General features: G+C 43.9%; 2 protein-coding genes and 1 non-coding gene across 7 annotated transcripts in view; all 3 read left to right on the top strand.

Annotated features, from left to right (window-relative positions):
* Positions 1 to 3459: 3459 nt before the first annotated feature.
* Positions 3460 to 3532, top strand: trnak-uuu (transfer RNA lysine (anticodon UUU)). Its single transcript has one exon. It is a non-coding gene; the product is annotated as a tRNA-Lys (tRNA).
* A 277-nt stretch (positions 3533 to 3809) lies between these two features.
* Positions 3810 to 6651, top strand: triap1 (TP53 regulated inhibitor of apoptosis 1). The gene is made up of 2 exons (XM_069932990.1): positions 3810 to 4150; positions 6151 to 6651. Exons 1-2 carry the CDS (start codon positions 3839 to 3841, stop codon positions 6241 to 6243), a joined length of 405 nt encoding a protein of 134 aa, XP_069789091.1. The 5' UTR covers positions 3810 to 3838; the 3' UTR covers positions 6244 to 6651.
* Positions 6652 to 17454: 10803 nt separating this feature from the next.
* Positions 17455 to 22630, top strand: part of gatc (glutamyl-tRNA amidotransferase subunit C) — a 42847-nt gene continuing 37671 nt past the window's right edge. Inside the window, exons 1-4 of one of the 5 annotated variants that reach the window (XM_069932978.1) lie at positions 17455 to 17672; positions 18416 to 18466; positions 19196 to 19356; positions 21800 to 21903. In XM_069932978.1, coding sequence (XP_069789079.1) covers positions 17511 to 17672; positions 18416 to 18466; positions 19196 to 19356; positions 21800 to 21903 — 478 coding nt within the window. In that variant the 5' untranslated portion in view covers positions 17455 to 17510. The remainder of the gene's footprint in view (positions 17673 to 18415; positions 18467 to 19195; positions 19357 to 21799; positions 21904 to 22630) is intronic. The other 4 variants (XM_069932982.1, XM_069932979.1, XM_069932980.1 and 1 more) reach the window with 4 other exon arrangements.

The following is a 22630-nucleotide window of genomic DNA, read 5'->3' as shown; positions in this document are numbered from 1 at the left end:
GATATCAATCGTGGTCATTTTTACCCTCCTTACCCGTCTTCATCCCTCAGTCTATTTTTGTCTTTACCCACATACATATCAATCGTGATCATTTTTGCTCTCATTACCCGTCTTCATCCCTCAGTCTATTTTTGTAATTGTTCTGCAAATTTTCGTGCTTCTTCTGGATCCGAGAATAGTCTGTTTTGTTGTCCTGGAATAAATATTTTCAATACCGCAGGATGCTTCAGTGTAAATTTATATCCTTTCTTCCATAAAATCGCTTTTGCTGTATTGAACTCTTTTCTCTTCTTTAGGAGTTCAAAGCTTATATCTGGATAAATGAAGATTTTTTGCCCTTTATACTCCAGTGGTTTGTTGCCCTCTCTTACTTTTTCCATTGTCTTCTCCAGTACCTTTTCTCTTGTAGTATATCTTAGGAATTTTACTACAATAGATCTTGGTTTTTGTTGTGGTTGTGGTTTAGGGGCCAATGCTCTATGTGCCCTTTCTATTTCCATTTCTTGCTGTAGTTCTGGACATCCTAGGGCCTTAGGGATCCATTCTTTTATAAACTCCCTCATATTCTTGCCTTCTTCGTCTTCCTTAAGGCCCACTATCTTTATGTTATTTCTTCTGTTATAATTTTCCATTATATCTATTTTTTGGGCTAGTAATTCTTGTGTCTCTTTAGTTTTTTTATTAGATTCCTCCAATTTCTTTTTTAAGTCTTCTACCTCCATTTCTGCTGCTATTGCCCGTTCTTCCATCTTGTCCATTTTTTTCCCCATTTCTGTTAAGGTCATATCCATTTTATTTATTTTCTCTTCTGTGTTGTTTATTCTTCTTCTTAAATCATTGAATTCCTGTGTTTGCCATTCTTTAAATGACTCCATGTATCCTCTAACAAGAGCAAGTATATCCTTTACCTTGCCTTTCCCTTTATCTATTTCACTGTATTCTTCCTCTTCTTCTTTCTCTGGGTTGGCCATCTGTTGTTTCTTTGATGCCCTTTCCTCCTCTTCTTTCTTGTTTCCATTGTCTTCTGTGGTCTCTTCTTGCTGCAGGTGTTCTGCAGCTGTCGTTGCCGGCTGTGGAGATCGACTCCCCAGCTGGTCCCCCCTCCCGTCGGTGTGTTTTTTTTCATGCGCGGTTGCGCACTTTTACTCGGCTCTGTGAGCCATTGTTGTAGTTCTTTTTCTACCGACCTGAGGTAGTGGGGCCCTCTCTCCACAGCGGGCCTCTTCGGACAGGTAAGGCCTTCACCTTTTTCCTCCGTTGTCTTCTCTTCCTCTCTTCTTTCCGTTGATTTTGATTTTTCTCCTTTTGTCTCCATCTTCTTTCCACTCTTGAGAGCCTTCTTAAAGAACTCAAATAACGGAAGAGACTTTACTTACTGATGCCTTGCACCATCTCAGGAAACTGTTCTTAAACACACACACACACACACACACACACACACACACACACACACACACACGCCCCACAGTGGTGCACTACAGTTACTACAGTGAGAAGGGTGTATTCTTTATACTGTTACAAAATAGTTCACATTATCCTGATTATTTAACAGTAATTATGAAATAAATGAAAAATATCACAATTATTTTTATTAACCTTAACAGTTTTGGCATTACAGTACATGTAGCTGAAAGTTTTTTTTTTAAAAACATTTTTATAAGTCTTGATGGACAATCTGAAAGGATGGAGATTCATTGCGATTATTCCCATTTGATTCTATAATCGATTAATGCAAATTCATCTGTGGCAAGTAAAAATTTGAATGAATTACTCACGTAAAGTGGGGTTTCCAATATCAGTGCAAGAGGGACAAAGGAAGTAATGACAAAGTGACTCACAGTCAATGGCTGGGGGACATCATATCCTGTTTGAATATGGAAAAGATTTAATATTCAGTTAATAATTCAAGTACAGGATTTCAGATGTTGTAGGGGTCAATCATGACTCACTCTTCCACTTTATAACTTTTCATCATAATTTGACTGTCTGAACTATATCTTTTCTTTTAAATTCCTTAATTCTTTTTTTTAAAATCTCCCTTTGCTTTTATTCCATTGTTAAGTACTCTATATAATATATACATAAAAACATCATAAAATGGCAGTAAGGGAAAGGGTTTGGATTTTTATTTTCTTTTTCCTCATATATTTTATATAAAATATGTTTTGTTTAAAAGATCATCGTGGGGGGGGGGGGTTTAAGAGTGTAGGTCACAAAAGAGATCTCATTTAAAATGTAAGGGCTTTGCTCAAGCTGGACATTGAGGCACCAATTGCCTTTGCAAAACAATGAAGCTGCTTTGCTGGAGAGTTTCAAGGGCAGGTTTAAATGGATTATTGTTTTGAAATCAACAGATCCCCAAGCTCAAGAGGCTAAGACCGGAGCCACAGTCTGTCTGGGGGTAGTTTGCTGTTCTAAGAAGGTCATGTGGTTTTGCAAGCAGAGAGAGAGAATTGGCAAAACAGGCTTCCTCTAAACGAGAGAGAGAGAATTCAGTTCAGCAATAGCTTTTGGAGGCTGCAACATGGCAAGCTGACAGGTTTGTGGAAAAAACCCATTTTGAAGAGGGGTTGTGAGTTCTGAGTTCGGCCTGAAAGCCCTTGTGGTCGTTACGAGAGGAAATAGCTGGCTAGAGTGTTTCACCTGAAATAAGAGAAAGAAGAGGAACTCTGTGGTGACCTGGAAGAAGAGGTTATAATTTGGAAAACCCATGATGGGGCAAGTTTCTTGGGCAAGTTTCTTTGGCAAGACGTTGAAGTGCTGATTGTGAAAGTCAATTTGTGTGTGTCCAATGAGCAATGAATCTCTCTCTGAAACCAACAAGAACCTTCCTGAGTGGTAACTATTTACCTTTTCACGAGAGCCTGGTGAAAATTTGCAACTGTTGAATTCTGCGCACAATATTGCCTGATACCAGTGAACTTGGAGGAATGAGAAGTGAGATTGGACCATGAATGAAATAACTTTTCTGAACATAGACACGTGCGCTTAGAATTAGAAGGGGGTTAAGTTAGGTAAGTTAATAGTGATAAAAGTTTGATCCTGCTTAAAGATAATTAAAAGCAACTTTTGTTGAAGTAATCATTTGTCTTGGTGAAAATCTATTACTGCTGGGTTTTGGGGTCCTCTGGATTTATGGATGTGTTTTTAAATTTATCGACATGTTTTGATGTACCAATTGTTGAATAGCCATAGTTAACACTTCATAATGGATTCTCATTACATTTTTAAACTTGTAATATTTAAAATGAATAAAAATAATTTAAAAAAAGAGCGAGAAAGGAAGTAATGACAAAGTGACGATGGGAACATTAAATCTTTGCATAACTAAGATAAGAATAAACTGCTGGAAAAAGTGTGAAGGCAAAGTATGGTTGATGCATTGGTAGAGACCCAATAACATCAAAGCCATGTTTGTCTCTTTGCTCCAAAAGAAGTGTGGGCAGCTGCCTGTTCAGGGCCCGGATAGCTCAGTCGGTAGAGCATCAGACTTTTAATCTGAGGGTCCAGGGTTCAAGTCCCTGTTCGGGCGACTCCTTTTTGTTACAAAATTCTTGGGTTTGAATATTAAAAATGGACCCCATTCCGTTTAACATTGAACCCGAATCTTTCCCGGTGGTGGGCCGGGCAGAGCCGGACCCGCAGCGTCTTGAGAGCGACACCGGATCGCGCGGGAGGCCGCCGGCTGAGCCGCAGTAAGCGGCCAGTGCCGCTAGGGGCGGGCCCGGCGCGAATGGCACCTTACTCGCAGCGTCAGGTGGCAGAGCATTGGTGTCATGGGGTGCCCGATAGCACGGAACCCGGACTTTGACCCTGAGTGCCAGTATTTTCTGTTTTTATGACCAAGCTCACCGCGATTGCCATTGTGGGACACCTGGTGCAACCTGCCTGCCACTATCAAAGATGGCGCTGGAGCGGAGTCCGGCTCTCTGCGGCCGAGGCGTCGCTTGATGATGACGCTCTCAGGAAGCGACACAGACGTGGGCAGAATCTTGGGGCCAACATGAACAGTGTGGGCACTGAGTGCTTGGAGCTAAAGCGCGGATACGATCTGTGTTTCAACCGTTGGTTCGCCGAGAAATTCCTGAAGGGGGAACGGAGCGCGGATCCGTGTAGCGAGATATTTAAACAGTATCAGGAGTGTGTGAAGGTAGGACCATAGCATGGGGCCATGGGGGAAGAGGACTGGGGTCTGGTCTTCGTCCAGGGGCGCCAGTAGCTCAGATTCTGTGCTGCCTCGCCCTTGTGGCTCCTAATTACATTCTTCCCCATCTGTGGGCACAACCTTCTCCAAGAATTTGCTGGATTGCAATGAGTTCCGAACCAGAAAACTGAGTCCGAGGTGACTTTAATCTCTCCTTGGGACAGGTTCGCCACAACAGGAACCACTGGGGCAAACCTTTACTTACAACTCTTCAATATTAAGTTTCTCTGTTTATTTTTAAACAAAAGAAAACCAAGTTCAAGAGGAAAACACGAAAGTCTGCAGACACCGTGATTGAAGTTAATACCCATTGCTGGAGAAATTCAGCAGGTCAAACAGTATACTTCATATAAGGAAAGATAAAAATGTATAACCAACGTTTTGGTCTTGAGCCCTTCAAGGTCAAGTTCATTTTTGTGTGCACATGAAATCAAGTTCATTTTTCATATACAGAGGGAGACCAAGTTCATTTTTTTACTTCAAGATGTAATGATGAGGTTGTTTTGTTAGCAGATCAGTTAGATATCTCAAGCATAACAAGCAAGACACACTACAAAAGTGCAAAGATCAGTTGGTACAAAGCAAAAGTAACACATATTTACTATTTTGAGGTGCATACACAGTACTCTAGGAGACACAAGACTGCAGGTTAAAAAACAAAGCTGCTGGAAGAACCCCTGATGCAGCATCTTGACCTGAAATGCTGACCATCCCTTTGCTTCGGTGACTGGGTTTATTTTTCCAGGAGCAAAGAGTGACTTGATGGAGATGAATGAAACAGGAATTGAAGGATACGGAACTAATACAGGCAAAAAGATTGACTCAGTGTGGTGGGCTAAGAGGCTCACTTTTGTGCTGTACAACTCCTTGACTCTTAAGCATCTCCACAAAACCTTGAAATAATTGTGTGTGAATACAACTGGAGCTTAACTTTCTAAAAGCTTGAAATTTATTAGAACTGTGTAGTGCTTGAAAATGTATTTTTTTAATATGCAGAAATAACATCAGAAATGCTGTTATGCCTTTACAGTGCCAGTGAACGGGATCAGACTGGGGTTCGAATCCCATGCTGTCTGTAAGGAATTTTCACGTTTTCCCCAGGGGCTCTGGTTTCCTCCCGCCCTTCAAATTGTACCGGGGGTTGTAGGTTAATTGGATAAAAATTGAGCGGAACGGACTTGTGGGCCAAAATGGCCTGTAACCGTGCTGTTTGTCTAAATAAATAAAATAAAACAATCAAATTTGTCAGCAAATCAGACAGCATCTTTGGAAAGAGAAACAGAGTGGGTTTCTGCTCTGGTCCCTTCGTCAGAACTGCAAAAGAGGGAAAACAAGTTAGTTTTCAGTATCCGAGGTAGAACAAAGCGATATCTCTGATTAACTCATGAGGTCTCACTCTTTCGGAGATATTCCCCTTGTTCTGCTCAGCTGCCCCAAAATTATTTGCTGCTGATACTTGTTTTCCCTTCCCAGTTCTGATAAATGGTTGCTAATTTGAAATGTTAACTCTTGTTTTCTTTCCATGGATTCTACATGGCCTGCTGAATGTTTCCAGCATTTTCTGTTTCAAGAAGATTGAAGGATGAATGATGGCCATAATACTAGAGGTGCTTATTTGCTACTTAAGTAAAGCTATGGGATTTTTTCCAGTCACGAGTGAGAGACCCGAACAATCGAGAGCTCATACGAATGAGGCACATTTGACGGCTTGTTCAGCAACTTCTCACCAATAGAATGATGATAACTTTAAATGTTCCATTGAAAGTAACCATTAATTTATATCAAAACCACTGTGAAATGCATTAAGAATTTACTGCTCTCAGAATAGAATATATGCTCCCTTTATTTTCTGACCTGACTGCATAGATATTTGTTGGTTAATTAATATTTCAATTTGGTGTAGTCAAAAATTTCCATGCAACCTGAACTTTTTATTTTAATTACAGAAAGCCATCAAAGAAAAGGAAATCCCAATTGAAGGACTGGAATTCATGGGACCCAGGCGAGAAAAGTCATTTGGAAGTGGTAGTTCATCATGATGTAATGAGGATACTGGATTCTTGCCGACATTGTTTCTATGAACTCTAAAACTAATTTGTACATAATGATGATGGGACTTTGAGAACAGTGGAGAGTGCAGGGTTCAATACAATGATGTTAGACTATAGTTGTTATGTTTAATAATTATGTTCCTGGAAGTAACATTTGTGAATCACTTTCAAAGAGATCATTGGTTTGAAGGTGACAAATTTGTATTTCCTTGTACAGTTTTTCTAACTTTGAAGTGATATGGCTTTGACAATTCTGATGAGACTCGGATTCTCAAAATAAGAATATGCTATGGGTAATGTGCAGATTTCTGCACTGAGCTCCAACTAATTACATTATGTATAAAGAGTAGTTTTTTTTTGTAACACACAAAATTTTAATATATTCCCTTAAACCTTTTTGCTGTCTTTAACATGTTTCATTTTATAAGTATGTGTATAAGTATACCACCTTCAAGTTGTAAGCAATAAGCAGGCAGGCGTCTGAATAAAAACTGGGGAGAGAAAGGGGGAAGAATTGGAGGGGGAGAAGTCCAGACCAACAAATGAGGTGTTAATTAGATATGATAAGAGGAAAGGTGAGAATTAATTTTGGCTCTGTGAAAGGAGACAGAGGGAAATCACAACAGAGAGAGAGAGTTGGGGGAAAGGAGACAGAGGGATGAAGATGGAGGTTGATTTTAAAGAAACCAGAGAAGTCGTTGTTAGAGGCATCTGGTTAGAGGGTGCTGTGAACAAGCACTGAGCATCTTAGTCACACAGATACAGTGATTTCCACAAAAAACAATCTATGGGAGAACTCAGCAGGTTGAGCAGTGTCAATAAGAGAAAAGAATGGTCAATGTTCCGGCTCAAACCTTTCGCAAGCAACCGAAGTCTCTGATGTTCCCAAGTGGTTTCCAAGTTTTCTGTTTCATCTACTATTTCAGGGAGGGAGGATTGTGGCAGGAGAAGAACACAAGAAAGAAGTAGAAGTAGGCCACTCGGCCCCTTAACCCTACCCTGTCATTCATTTTAATCCTGGCTGATCTGCATCTGGCTTTGTGTCCTTTTCTATAACAGTTCCCCTTAGCCTCTCAATTCCCTGGTCTTTTGAAAATGTATCTACTTTCTCTTTGACAGTGATCACCCTTCATAACCCTCTAGGCAGAGAATTCCAGAGATTCACCATACTTTATAAGAAGTTTCTAATGGATTTCAATTTTAATTGACCACCCCCTAAACTTGTAACTATATCCTTTCATTCTCGATTTTCCTCACAGGTGTAAAAATCTCAACTTCTACCCTATCACGCCCTCTTAGGATATGTATGTTTCAAGATCATGCCTTGTTCTTGTAAACGTCAAACTAATTGAACTAATTTCTTTAGTTACTTGTGAGTTTTTAAAAAAAACCCTCTCACCCCAGAAGTTAGTCAAGTGAATCTATTTTGGGGCTGTTTCCAATGCTAGTACAGTAAGAGTGCCCGGTTGGTGTAGTAGTTAGCGCAATGCTATTACAGTGGTAACCAAGGTTCGAATCCAGTGCTTGTAAATAATGTGTATGTAAGTTCAGAAAATTTATTTGATTCACAGTCCAATCTCACTTCTTATTCCTCCAAGTTTATTGGTTGCAGTAATTCTTATACTGTGCACAGAATTTAGCATTTATGAAGTTCACCAGGCTTTGGTGCTTGAAAGGTAAATGGTTACCGCTCAGGAAAGTTCTTGTCAGTTTTCAGAGAGAGATTTGTTGTTTGCTGGACACCCACAACTGATTCCTTTTAACCAGCCACTTCAGTGTCTTGCCGAAGAAACTTGCCCCCTCAGGGTTTTCCAGATGATACCCTCTTTCTTTCAGGTCATCACAGAGTTCCTTTTTGTTTCTCTTATTCCAAGTGAAACATTAGACAGCCAGTCCTCTCCTCTTGCATGAACCACAAGGGCTTTGACCAGGCTGAACTAAGCACTCACAATATGTCTTTAAAATAGGGTTTTCCATAAGCTTACTAGCTTGTCCTGTTCCAGTCCCAGCTGCTGCTGCTGACAGTAAAACTGCAGAACTGAATTCCCTCTCTCTCTGAGAGAAAGCCTGTTTTACTCTCTCTACTTGTAAAACCACATGACCCTCTTAGTACAGAAGTTTCACTCCAGACAGCCTGCAGCTCCAACGAGTTCTCTCATCTGTTGCCTTTTTGTAAACAACAATCCATTAGCAACATCTCTTGGGCACTCTCGAAAGCTTTGCAAAGACTCTTGGCGCCAGACTGTCTAGCATGAGCAGAGCTCCAGTTTTTTAAATAAGATCTGTTTAAAGTGTTTGTGATCTACACTAAAAAACCTATCCAAATTTATCTCCCAAAAACGTATCTATGTACAATACAAACACAACATAATCTGTCACAATACTTTCCCCCCCGTGTCTGCATGGGTATCCTATGGGTGGTCTGGTTTCTTCCCACCATTCCAAATATGGGGGTTATAGGTCAATTGTGTGTAATTAGATGGCACAGGCTCATGGGGCGGAAGGGTGTGTTACTGTGCTGCATGTCTAAATTTAATGGGTGACATGGTTAATGTAGTGGTTAGCGCAACACTGACAACACCAGCAACTGGGAGCAGAGTTCAAATTCTGCACTGTCTGTAGGGAGTTTGTATGTTCACCCCCTTCAAAAATTGGGTATAAATTGGGCAGCATGGACTTGTGGGCAAAAGGGGTCTGTTACTGTGCTGTACGTTTACATTTTAAAATTTAATAACATTTTTAAAAACTCAGTATCCAGCTCCTGTGGGGGTTGGTAGATGACGGATAAATGATTTTGCCAATTGCTTGAGATTGAGTGTTAACCACTGGAGGGCCCCAATTTTTAACTTCCATTTTTTTTGCCTATTTATGTTCTGCATTTCTTTTTTGCTGTTTTCTTGAGGCTGTTGGATGCTTGAATTCGGGATAACGGATTTTACTGTATGTCCTACTTTAAATCAGGGGACCAAAACTGTCTTCCAGCCATAGCCTCATCCGTCCCCTGTGCCATTTGTCTTCTTAACTATTTGTTCCAGCTGCCTGAAGCGTTTGTGAACACCGAGAATTCTCAGTATTTCCCAGAAACTTCATTGGATTCAGCTCATGATAGTTTTTGATCTGAATCACACTAAAACAGATTCACTTTAGAATTAAGTGGTCCAGATGTGTCTAGGTTTGTGTGTGTCACCAGAGAATAAGCTGCAAGTGTAAGTCTGTACTCTGTAGGAGAGGAGGAAAAATTAAAAATTGCCAAGAGGAAGGCTGAGCTTCTTTATGTAGTGTTGTAGTTACAGAATGATATGATCTGTGTAATTGCTGAGTTAACCTCAGTGTGGTTGGTGAAGTGAGGTCACTGATTACACTGGACAACAATTCTTTTTAAAAGGTTTGTTTCCAAAAAAAAATTGGGAATTATGATAGACAACTTCAAGCTGGACACAAAGATATTTTCATATTTGCTGTATCACATTGGAGGTTGGGTAAACATTAAATTAACTTTTATTGAATTTAGCATGCTTGCATAACGATGCTGACACATTGCGTTTGTTCAACGGACGTTAGCTGCTGATTTGCGTTTGAATTCAACATCTGATGTCTCTTGTGTCAGTGTCCAACAATTGTCAGCCAGCAATGATGGATTCCAGTTGTCCTGAAACCACTTTGTCCTGGTGAAATCTTTCACCATGTTCGTCACTGACTGCACCAAGATCTGCAGGAAAGAAGTCCAAGTGCAAATGCAGAAAATGAATTTTCAGTGACATGTTGCACTTTGTGGTTTTGTAGGCTTGAAGCACGTTGTTAATCAGCTGGATGCAGTTTGCTGCAATGTAGTTGCCAAGAAAATTCTCAATAAAATCTTGAAATGCCATCCATGCATGCCCAGGCCTAAGACAACATTTGCATAGCACCTGCACTGAGTGGATGCCCAGGCATGCTTGGAATGACTAAAACAGCTTGCTTTGTAGACTTAAAATGTGACAGGAAATCACAAAATATTTTTTAGGGAAATATGGTGTAGATTTGCACTTTGAACGATGAGTGGCTGAACTCCATGTACGGAGGTTGCTGCAAAAATCAGTCAATTAAAGCCAGGGTGACCATGGCGCTGCTAGAACCAGAGCGGAAGAGCTTTAGGGATCCATTTTACGTGACAGAGTGGTGCTTGGGGATCACCTGATTAATTTGAATGGATCCAATGTACATTTGTGGATGGCAACTTCAGCAAGGTAAAAATGTTACGAATGCTGTTAGGGTTTTGTTGAGGGTTTAGTACTTCAAGTGACAAAAGACAAAGGAGGAAAAACCCAACACCCAACCCCAACCCACCAATTTTCCCTTGCAACCGTGTCTGCCTGTCCCGCATCGGACTTGTCAGCCACAAACGAGCCTGCAGCTGACGTGGACATTACCCCTTCATTAATCTTCGTCCACGAAGCCAAGCCAAAGAAAAAAAAGTACTTCAAGGATTGGGATATGTGAATTAAAATGTTGGACTGGTTTGAAAGAAGTAAATTTCTGCAAATGGCTTCTTATTGTCCCCATAAATGTTAAGTGTCGATTGTCATTCTTCAGGTATTGTATTTCAGAATCTTCAAAACCATAATGACATTTAATGTCTATTTCTCCTGACGTGGAAACTGAGGGAGTACATACCACTCTTAACAGAACCTGGCTCTGATTTAAAAAAAAAGTCATTCATATCTCTGCCTAATCAAGACCATAATGCATGGAGTATTATGGTGTTATGGAGTTAGTGACCTTGTGGAGCAGGATGGTGATGTTTCATCATTGCTAAAGCTTTGTGAGAGGTTGCCTGAAGTCTTGCCTTCACAGTTGTGAATGTAGCTGTTAGAGGATAAGTATTTATTTCTCAAAGGCTCATTACTGAACAAGTAAATATGGTTTACAGGCATTTGGTGTTGACCTTCATGCATTAAGACCAGAACTAACTTCCTTGTTTACGATAATTATGTGTAAGAGAAGTGAACATTCTCAGGATAGTCAAGCGAATGGGATTCACTGTTAATTAAGCTTCACAGAGTTGAGATCATGATCCTAATAAAATCTAAAAATTAATGGTAAAACTAGGCACTAAAAATACTCGGGCCTCTGGAGAGAAGCACAGCTAATATTTCCAATCACTGAATTTTCATCAGAACTGGGAAAGGAAAGGAATTGGTTTTTTTTCCTGGAATACAGGTGAGCAATTTGAGGGATTAGAGCTGATTCCTAACGAGTCCACCTTCACTGAAGTCAGCTTTAATTTTCATTCGACATCTGAACACTGAAATGGATGGAACTGGCCACGGTAAAAGATAATTTTAAAAAGTTCCCAAGACCATTGAGTGGAACATTTCAATTCAAGCATTCAGGAAGATTATATTGGCCTTGGAGTAGATATGCTGTAGATTCACCGATATTACATTGTCTTAAGGTTTTAATTGTAGAAATCATAAACTTAGTTTGTAATCCTGATTTTAGTATGACTTCTAAAAGGTAAGTAAAATTATTAAAAGGTTCAAAGTTCCGATTTATTGTCAGAGTACATATATGGCATCACATCACTGTGATTCTTTTTCCTGCGGTTGAGGCAGAATTACCACTGCAAAAAAAACCTGTATTCAAAAAAAAATGGAATTCTTTCATAAGTCACAAAATGGCACCTAGATGCAAATGACAATTAAAACTAATTTGAAAACTAGCATGGAATTCAGCTTGTTCCTGCTTGCATCACTCCAGTTTGACACTCAACATGTTTGACTCTGTGGTGGGCACATTTATTTGCAAGTCAATTCATTATACACAATTGAATAGGGGCAATAAATGCCAACTCTGCCAGTGACTTATGTGAACGACTACAACAAATATATTTAACAAAGTGATAGAGCATCTTATTTAACATCAAAAATGGGTTAATCATCAGTTTATCTTGAAGGTGCAGTCACAAAGAAGGCTTGCCAGTGGCTGTACTTTGTGAGGTGTTTAAGGAGATCCAGTATATCACCAAAGCTAATCTTAAAAAAAAGAAACAAAAAACTTAAAACTAAATCTAATCCCCTCCTTCTAATCAAGGTTTTTAGATTAACTTGTTAAATATGATTGTCATCGATCATATTAGATGAATTTACTCTTTGTTTCAATCAAGGGATTTTCTAATGTAGTTGTACATTTTCAGTCCAAATTTTTTTAATGAAATATTGTTGAATAAATAAATATGGATAGGTTTTCAATTTATATTTATATTAATTTGTGATAGATCTGACATGTTCTATATTAAACTCAATAAAAGTATTTTAAAAAGAAGTATGTCACCAAAGACTCTCGAACTTCTAGAGGTGAAGAGCATTCTGGTTGGTTGCATCACTGTCTGGTACAGAGGTGCCAACGCTCAGGACAAGGAAAAAAAAACAGAGGGTTGTGAACTTGGGCTGCGATATTCGCACCAGACTTCACTCCATAAAGGACCTTTACAAGAGTGGGTGTCTTAAGAAAGCAGCCTCTATCCTCAAGAACCCCCACCACCCAGATCATGCCCTCTTCACTCTGCTACCATTGGGGAAAAAAGGTGTAGGAGCCTAATGACAAATACTCAGGGGCACAAGGACAACTTCTTCCCTGCTGCCATCAGATTCCTGAAAGAACAGTGAACCACAGACACTGTCTTACTATGACCTTTTCTTGCACTATTTTTTATTTACTTTGTTTGGTGGTTGATATAAATGTTTGCACTGTGACGCTGCCACAAAACAACAAAATTTGTGACATGTTCATGACAATAAATTCTGATCTCAGAACACTCAGATCAGTTTGATGTTTTCATGATGTAGATAATTGAATCATGTCTGCTGGTTATGGATTAGGGGCCTGTGGTAGGGTACATTGAGATATTAAAACGGTGAAACATTAATGTATTGGTAACTGGTATTGTCTATAGGAGTCAAAGATATATTGTCGACGTTTTGAACCTGAGCCCTTCTTCAAGGAATAAGCAGAATACGCCAGAAGCAGGAAGTCTCAGAAATCATAAGCAATGGGTAAGGAATCCAGACCAACAAAAGGTGTTAATTGGGTATGATAAGGGAAAAGGTAAGAATTTATCATATATTATCACCTGCAAAAGGAGATGAAATGGAGAGGCAGAGATAGGGAAAGGTGCCAGGAAAGAAAGTACAGTCAGGCCAGCCTGCTGGTTACAGTCTGTGGGTGTGGAGCCAGTCTGCCTGTTACAGTCTGTGGGGATGGGGCCAGCCTGCTGATTAGTCTGTGGGGATGGGGCCAGCCTACTGGTTACAGACTGTGGGGTTGGGGCCAGCCTGCTGGTTACAGACTGGGAATGGGGCCAGCCTGCTGGTTACAGTCTGTGGGTGTGGGGCCAGTCTGCTGGTTATGGACTGTGGGGATGGGGCCAGTCTGCTGGTTATCTTCTGGGGACGGGGCCAGACTGCTGGTGACAGTGTGGGGAAGTGGCCAGTCTGCCAGTTACAGTCTGTGGACATGGGACCAGTCTGCTGGTTATGGTCTGTGGGGATGGGGCCAGCCTGCTGGTGATAGTCTGTGGGGATAGGGCCAGTCTGCTGGTGACAGTCTGTGGGGATTGGGCCTGCCTGCTGGTTACAGTCTGTGGGGATGGGGCCAGCCTGTGGTTATGGTCTGTGTGGATGGGGCCAGCCTGCTGGTTACTGCCTGTAGGGATGGGTCCAGCCTGCTGGTTACAGTCTGTGGGGATTGGCCCTGCCTGCTGGTTATAGTCTGTGGGGATGGGGCCAGCCTGTGGGTTATGGTCTGTGTGGATGGGGCCACCCTGCTGGTTACTGCCAGTGGGGATGGGTCCAGCCTGCTGGTTACTGCCTGTGGGGATGGGTCCAGCCTGCTGGCTACAGTCTGTGGGGATTGGGCCAGCCTGTGAGAGACCTCAACAATGAAGATGCTGTTTACATCTGGTACCGCACGGATGGCAGTCTCTTCAATCTGAGGCGCCTGCAAGCTCACACCAAGACACAAGAGAAACTTGTCCGTGAACTACTCTTTGCAGACAATGCTGCTTTAGTTGCCCATTCAAAGCCAGCTCTTCAGCGCTTGACGTCCTGTTTTGCAGAAACTGCCAAAATATTTGGCCTGGAAGTCAGCCTGAAGAAAACTGAGGTCCTCCACCAGCCAGCTCCCCACCATGACTACCAGCCCCCCCACCCCCCCACATCTCCATCGGGCACACAAAACTCAAAACGGTCAACCAGTTTACCTATCTCGGCTGCATCATTTCATCAGATGCAAGGATCGACAAGGAGATAGACAACAGACTCGCCAAGGCAAATAGCGCCTTTGGAAGACTACACAAGAGTCTGGAAAAACACCCAACTGAAAAACCTCACAAAGATAAGCGTATACAGAGCCGTTGTCATACCCACACTCCTGTTCGGCTCCGAATCATGGGTCCTCTACCGGCATCACCTATGACTCCTAGATCGCTTCCACCAGCGTTGTCTCCACTCCATCCTCAACATTCATTGGAGCGACTTCATCCCTAACATCGAAGTACTCGAGATGGCAGAGGCCGACAGCATCGAGTCCACGCTGCTGAAGATCCAGCTGCGCTGGGTGGGTCACGTCTCCAGAATGGAGGACCATCGCCTTCCCAAGATCGTGTTATATGGCGAGCTCTCCACTGGCCACCGTGACAGAGGTGCACCAAAGAAGAGGTACAAGGACTGCCTAAAGAAATCTCTTGGTGCCTGCCACATTGACCACCACCAGTGGGCTGATATCGCCTCAAACCGTACATCTTGGCGCCTCACAGTTCGGCGGGCAGCAACCTCCTTTGAAGTAGACTGCAGAGCCCACCTCACTGACAAAAGGCAAAGGAGGAAAAACCCAACACCCAACCCCAACCAACCAATTTTCCCCTGCAACCGCTGCAACCGTGTCTGCCTGTCCCGCATCGGACTTGTCAGCCACAAACGAGCCTGCAGCTGACGTGGACATTTACCCCCTCCATAAATCTTCGTCCGCGAAGCCAAGCCAAAGAAGAGGATGGGGCCAGCCTGCGGGTTACGGTCTGTGTGGATGGGGCCAGCCTGCGGGTTATGGTCTATGTGGATGGGGCCAGCCTACTGGTTACAGACTGTGGGGTTGGGGCCAGTCTGCTGGTTACAGTCTGTGGATGTGGGGCCAGTCCACTGGTTACGGACTGTGGGGATGGGGCCAGCCTGCTGGTGACATTCTGTGGGGATTGGGCCTTCCTGCTGGTTAGTTTGTGGGGATGGGGCCAGCTTTTGGGTTATGGTCTGTGGGGATGGGGCCAGCCTGCTGGTTACTGCCTGTAGGGATGGGTCCAGCCTGCTGTTTACAATCTGTGGGGATTGGGCCAGCCTGTGGGTTATTGCCTGTGTGGATTGGGCCAGCCTAATGGTTACAGACTGTGGGGTTGGGGCCAGTCTGCTGGTTACAGTCTGTGGATGTGGGGCCAGTCCGCTGGTTACGGACTGTGGGGATGGGGCCAGCCTGCGGGATACGGTCTTTGTGGATGGGGCCAGCCTACTGGTAACAGACTGTGGGGTTGGGGCCAGTCTGCTGGTTACAGTCTGTGGATGTGGGGCCAGTCTGCTGGTTACGGACTGTGGGGATGGGGCCAGCCTGCTGGTGACATTCTGTGGGGATTGGGCCTGCCTGCTGGTTAGTCTGTGGGGATGGGGCCAGCCTGTGGGTTATGGTCTGTGGGGATGGGGCCAGCCTGCTGGTTACTGCCTGTAGGGATGGGTCCAGCCTGCTGTTTACAGTCTGTGGGGATTGGGCCAGCCTGTGGGTTATTGCCTGTGTGGATGGGGCCAGCCTACTGGTTACAGACTGTGGGGTTGGGGCCAGTCTGCTGGTTACAGTCTGTGGATGTGGGGCCAGTCCGCTGGTTACGGACTGTGGGGATGGGGCCAGCCTGCGGGATACGGTCTGTGTGGATGGGGCCAGCCTACTGGTTACAGACTGTGGGGTTGGGGCCAGTCTGCTGGTTACAGTCTGTGGATGTGGGGCCAGTCCGCTGGTTACGGACTGTGGGGATGGGGCCAGCCTGCTGGTGACAGTCTGTGGGGATGGGGCCAGCCTGCGGGATACGGTCTGTGGGGATGGGGCCAGCCTGCGGGATAAGGTCTGTGTGGATGGGGCCAGCCTACTGGTTACAGACTGTGGGGTTGGGACCAGTCTGCTGGTTACAGTCTGTGGATGTGGGGCCAGTCCGCTGGTTACGGACTGTGGGGATGGGGCCAGCCTGCTGGTGACAGTCTGTGGGGATGGGGCCAGCCTGCTGGTGACAGTCTGTGGGGATGGGGCCAGCCTGCTGGTGACAGTCTGTGGGGATGGGGCCAGTCCGCTGGTTACGGACTGTGGGGATGGGGCCAGCCTGCTGGTGACAGTCTGTGGGGATGGGGCCAGCCTACTGGTGACAGACTGTGGGGTTGGGGCCAGCCTGTGGTTATGGTCTGTGGATGTGGGGGCAGTCTGCTGGTTACGGACTGTGGGGATGGGGCCAGCCTGCTGGTGACAGTCTGTGGGGATGGGGCCAGCCTGCGGGATACGGTCTGTGTGGATGGGGCCAGCCTACTGGTTACAGACTGTGGGGTTGGGGCCAGTCTGCTGGTTACAGTCTGTGGATGTGGGGCCAGTCCGCTGGTTACGGACTGTGGGGATGGGGCCAGCCTGCTGGTGACAGTCTGTGGGGATGGGGCCAGCCTGCTGGTGACAGTCTGTGGGGATGGGGCCAGCCTGCTGGTGACAGTCTGTGGGGATGGGGCCAGCCTGCTGGTGACAGTCTGTGGGGATGGGGCCAGCCTGCTGGTGACAGTCTGTGGGGATGGGGCCAGCCTGCTGGTGACAGTCTGTGGGGATGGGGCCAGCCTGCTGGTGACAGTCTGTGGGGATGGGGCCAGCCTGCTGGTGACAGTCTGTGGGGATGGGGCCAGCCTGCTGGTGACAGTCTGTGGGGATGGGGCCAGCCTGCTGGTGACAGTCTGTGGGGATGGGGCCAGCCTGCTGGTGACAGACTGTGGGGTTGGGGCCAGCCTGTGGTTATGGTCTGTGGATGTGGGGGCAGTCTGCTGGTTACGGAGTGTGGGGACGGGGCCAGTGACCTGGTCACTCTGCGGATCCCAGTGCACACAGTGGCCGTATTTGCTGCTTGCGCTGCGCAGTCTCTGAGCCGTCGGCCTCGGCCTCAGCGCAGCTCCCTCCCCTGTGGGAGGAGCTCGGACCCAGCGCCCTGCCCTCCCCCAATGCCGGGATGTGGACCGTCCGTCGCTCGTTGCCGCTGTCAGCGTGGTGGCTTCCTTTCCGCTCCGCGACTCGTCGGGCTGCCGGAGGAACGCGGCCGCCCGACAGCGACGTGGCGCATGGGCCGGTGTCCGGACGGAGGCGGAGCAAGGTGGGGGACGCGGGTGAGATAGAGACTGGGTCGGGCCGGGCCGTCCCCGGGACTCTGGCCAAGGCCCTTGACTCGTCCTCCTTCTCAGATGAGGAGGTCTGTGCTCTGGGTCCAGAGGTGATTGTGAGGCCATGGTGGCGCCCACAGGGTCCACCACAGGTGGGGTAGGAAGCGATGGCTGCTTGGTGCAACCAGTGGTTGCCTCAACCCCCCCCCCCCCTCCCCGACCGTGCTCAGTGCCACCCCCTCCCCCTCCGACAGTGCTCAGTGCCACCCCCATGCCCTCTTGGTAGGGCGATGGGCCAGAGATTCACAGCTTGCAGAATGTTTTCCCATTCTTCAAGGAGGCTTTGTGATTATCTGGGAATTATTCCTTTGGCTGGTAATCTCTTCCCTTTGGCAAAGCTCAGAGAGCAGTGACAGTTTTTAGACTCTGACCATGGGTACTGTTTTGAGATACTGACATTAGGTACCTGCACAGTGGGTCTGACTGAAAGATCTCTGTGCATAAAGGTATGGGCTGGTAAGTGGAATTATGTGATGACCAGCATGGATGAGATGGGCCAAAGAGCCTGTTTGCTTGCTGCATGACTATTTTTAAACTGGTGGGGTTCTACTTTACACAAAGGCCTTTGATCTTATTACAGTTATATTGCATATGTCAACTAGCAAGCGATGAAGGGCTAGTAACCATTTAACCATGAGTGCCTGCCACTGATGTTTTGTTATTTAGACCCGTGTTCTTAATCTTTGCAGGTGCCCAAGACTCCAACCTGGACGCTGACTGAACACAATCAGTCTCCAGAGGTAAGCAATTGAAAACCCTTTTGAAGACTATCAATTAAGTTCCAAGGACTGAAAATAGCTGAAAGCCATTCATCTTGGCTCAGCTTTAGAGTCGGTAACTCTGAGCAGCAGAGAACTGGAATTACAGGAGGTAGAAGCCATTGATATGCTTCTATGATGATAATAGGATTCCTAGATTCCCATGAGGGAGCTGATTGATTGCATGGTAGCAAATCACTGCCTACAATTCATATGTGGACAGCTTTGTATTCAGTCGCTTTGATCAGCCTCTTGATAAACTTATCAGGACTTGCACATAAAGGATGCTTGGAAGGGAGAGGGGAATGGAGAGTACTCAGTTGTTGAACTGGTAAGTGTTGCAGGTGAGGGGTGGGAGAGCTATAAAAGTCACTGAATACAGCTGTGCTAATTAAGTACACAAGGGTAAAACTGTCAGCACAAAGGGCCAGGGATACTGCCCTTACACTGTGCCAAACCAGGTTCAGTTTGCTGTGTACCACCGGGTTGCTGATGTTGTGGTATGGATGATATACTCAAGGTCTCCATCTCTTTATGTGCAAAACTGTTGATGTGCATGGAAATGTACAATACCCATACAAGCTGGAGAAACCAGGTAGGTCACACAGCATCCATAGGAAGTAAAGGGTGACTTGCTGAGTCTCTCCAGCTTGTTTGTATAATGCACTCGATTCCCAGCATCTGCAGACTTTCTTGTTTAACTCCAAACAGGTTTCTATGGAAATGATTGACCATCTGGAGTGTCTGGCACTTGTGGATTTTCGCAACCAGGAGGGTGTGCAAAGGCTGGCAAGTGCCATACAGTTTGCCAACCAGCTGCATGTTGTTGACACTGAGGAAGTGGAGCCCATGGATTCAGTCCTGGAAAACCGGTAAAAAATGCCTCTTGTTGTATAACTGTAAATTGGTTATTTATTTGTCTACCAATAGTTGCAACAGTTACATGGTTTGGGATAAAGACAGAATGTGGTGGAGGTATACAAGTTCATTAACCGATTGCTCAAGTACAATCTGATGAAACTGCATTCTCCGGTTCTCAGTGCAAAACATGCAGGCACACGATTAATAAATATTTATTATAAATAAATAATATGTTTAGTAAAGAAAGTCTCAGGTAGTTAGTGTGAGCAGTTCCTTTGGTTCAGCATTCTCACTGCCTATGGGAAGAAGCTACTCCTCAGCCTGGTGGTGCTGGCTCTGATACTCCTGTACCTCCTTCCCGATAGGAGTAGCTAAAAGATGCTGTATGCAGGGTCCTCAATGATTTTGTGTGCCCTCTTCAGAAAATGATCCCAGTAGATCATATCGATGGGGGACAGGGAGACTCCAGTGATCTTCTCTACCGCACTTAATGGTCCTGTGAATTGACCTCCAATCCAATGCTCTGCAGCAGCATACAGTTATAGGTATTGAGGTCAGGCAGAATATGTGGAATCTATCGTGATCTGTAAGGCAATGAGATTCTTGTGTCTTATTGGGCATTTTAGATTTGGAGGTCACCCATTTAAGGGGTAGATGAGGAGATTCGGGATCATGCATCATTAGGATTCTCTAACTCAAAGAGCTCAGGAAGCTGCGTCATAAAATGCATGCAAGGCTGAGGCAAATTTTTGGACTATTGGGAAATCAATGGTTCAGGGAAACATGCAAGTAAGTGAAGCTGCATTCAAGATTGGATCAGCCATGGATGGTGCTATTGAATGTTGCAACAGGCTTGAGACTTACTCCTGCAACTTCTGTTAAGAGATCACTCAAGGGCAACTTAGTATGGCCAGTGGAGGCAGGCCCTGACAGAGATGCCCCTATCCTGAGATAAAATGCCTGCACTTGAACTCTCTGAGTTCAAAAAATATTCTTGCACCATCAAAGTTGTGGACAGCTGAAAAAGTATTCTTAAATTTGTGTTATTTTTGAAAAGGAATTCTTAAATTTGTGTTATTTTTGAAAAAGTATTCTTAAATTTGTGTTATTTTTGAAAGAGACAACAGAAAAATATGAACTTTCCTACCAATAGTTCAGAGGAGATTCACGGGGATTGGAAGATTTTAGTTATAGAGAGTAACTGGGTGAGCTGAGCTTGATTTTCCTGGAGGAGGGGTGACTTAATAGAGGTATATAAGAGTTATAGAGAAGATGGACAATCAGAATTATTTTTCCATGGTGATGGGGGGATCAAAACAAGAGAGGTAAAGTAGTTTTAAAGGGGATCTTTCTGTCAAAGGAGGTGGTGAATATATTCTATGTCTAAGAGATATTTTGACAGGCACTTGAACAGGCAAGGCATCGAAGGAGAAGGATCAAGTGTAGGCAAATGGGATAAGTGGGCAAAAAGGTCGATATGTAAACATGATGGGCCAGAGGACTAATTACTCTGTTGTACAATTCTATGGCTCCTGCAATTAAATGAAATGCTTATTTTGCTAAATTTAACTTGATGGAGCCTCATAAGGTTCTTTTTGAACTTTATTCATTAATTAGAGAAATCAGGAGAGCACAGGATGCCGTGTACTGTTAGAAGCAAAAAGGTCTTTGGTCCAATACAACAACATAAAACCTTTTGGATTTGATTGCACTGGAAAAAGGTCTATGCCAAATACATTAATCTAGTTTCTTCTTTGTTGCATGCAGAGAAATTTCTTGTTATTTATTGTCTTCAATCTAGCAGGTTATTGCAAAAAATCAGAAGTTGTTGGCAATGTTTGGCAGATGTGACAGTATCTGCAGGAAGGGTTAGTGTATCAGACTGATGACTTTATCAAGACTATCTCCAATACTGTGCTGTCTGATTCTAGTTTAAATATTTATATTTATTAGTCAAGTTTTTAACATTTAACTGGATGTGTATATTAGAATCCACAATCCTTGCAAAATTAGTAAAGTCAGAGCTTGCATAGATGGGATTTTAAATATTTATTTCATATTACATGAAATAATTTTTTACATTTCTGTTAAGGTTAAACAGAACCCCGGAAGCCACCATGCAATGATGTTACTTTGCAGTGCCTCTCAGAGACTTTTGTTTAATTATTCTTGACATCAAAGCTTACTTCTTCAGTATGTCCAGTCTACTTTTTACATTCCTGCTCTTCTGGTTGGCAGTGTGATGAAAATTTTGTGGCCACCAAGATGAGGAGTATTAATGTATGCAATAACATCTCCCAGAGCCAACACCAAAATTATAGGGTCAACATTATCTGATTATTAGTGACTTTCTGCTCTTGATATGAGGAAGATGGATATGGAACCAAAAATAACTAATATAGAAGTGCCATTCAATTATATTGCAGAAACATTGCTTTATTTTTCCCCTCACAGGCCTTTATATTTGCGGGCAGATGAGGTCACTGATGGTGACTGTACTGAAGCAGTCTTGAGCAATGCAAGGCAGGCTGTGGAGGAATACTTCGTGGCACCACCAGGTAAATGTTTTGCCGCAAGTACTGCAAATGCTTGGTGATTTCTCAGTTGTCCTTCCTGAATATTCACCTAGATTTTCTTTTAAAATTATTTTTATTGAGTTTTATCATACATCCATACATTGAAAGTCCATATAAATTAAATATAATATACATTTTGATTACTGTATCATATAGGAATAATAATAAATGGACTCATATTCCAACTTAAACATATAATGAATAGTGGAAAAAGAAAAAAAAGGTTGATTATAAAGATCTAACTCCATCCACCAACCAAGGTTGAAATTGGTATTCAAGCAGACTTGAAATCGAGCCTCCGGAGATCCAACAAAACATGCCCATTTACTGCATCCTCACACCTTAATCATTCCAATTATGAAAGTAAGCTATAAATGGACCCCAAATCTTGTTGAAAGAGATCTTAATCTTCCTAACATGATGTCTGATTTTTTTTCCAAACTTAGAAAGGACATAATATCCATAAACCATTGTCTATGGGTGGGTGGAAAGGCCTCTTTCCATTTAAGCAATATTCCTCTTCTAGCCAGTGATGTAGAAAATGCTAAGACCTGTTTTTGGTTTACATCACTGGAGAAGCCAAACATTGCAATCAATGGACATGGCTCTAGATCGATCTCAAAAATGACCGAAAATGTTCTGAGAATAGCTTTCCAATATTCTGCTAAATTGGGACAAAACCAAAACATAGGTATCAAAGAGGCTTCAA

This window comes from Narcine bancroftii, chromosome 4, assembly GCF_036971445.1.
Source record: "Narcine bancroftii isolate sNarBan1 chromosome 4, sNarBan1.hap1, whole genome shotgun sequence".
Classification (NCBI taxonomy): domain Eukaryota; kingdom Metazoa; phylum Chordata; class Chondrichthyes; order Torpediniformes; family Narcinidae; genus Narcine; species Narcine bancroftii.
Note: the sequence above shows the minus strand (reverse complement) of the source record. Positions and strands in the feature narration are given on the sequence as shown.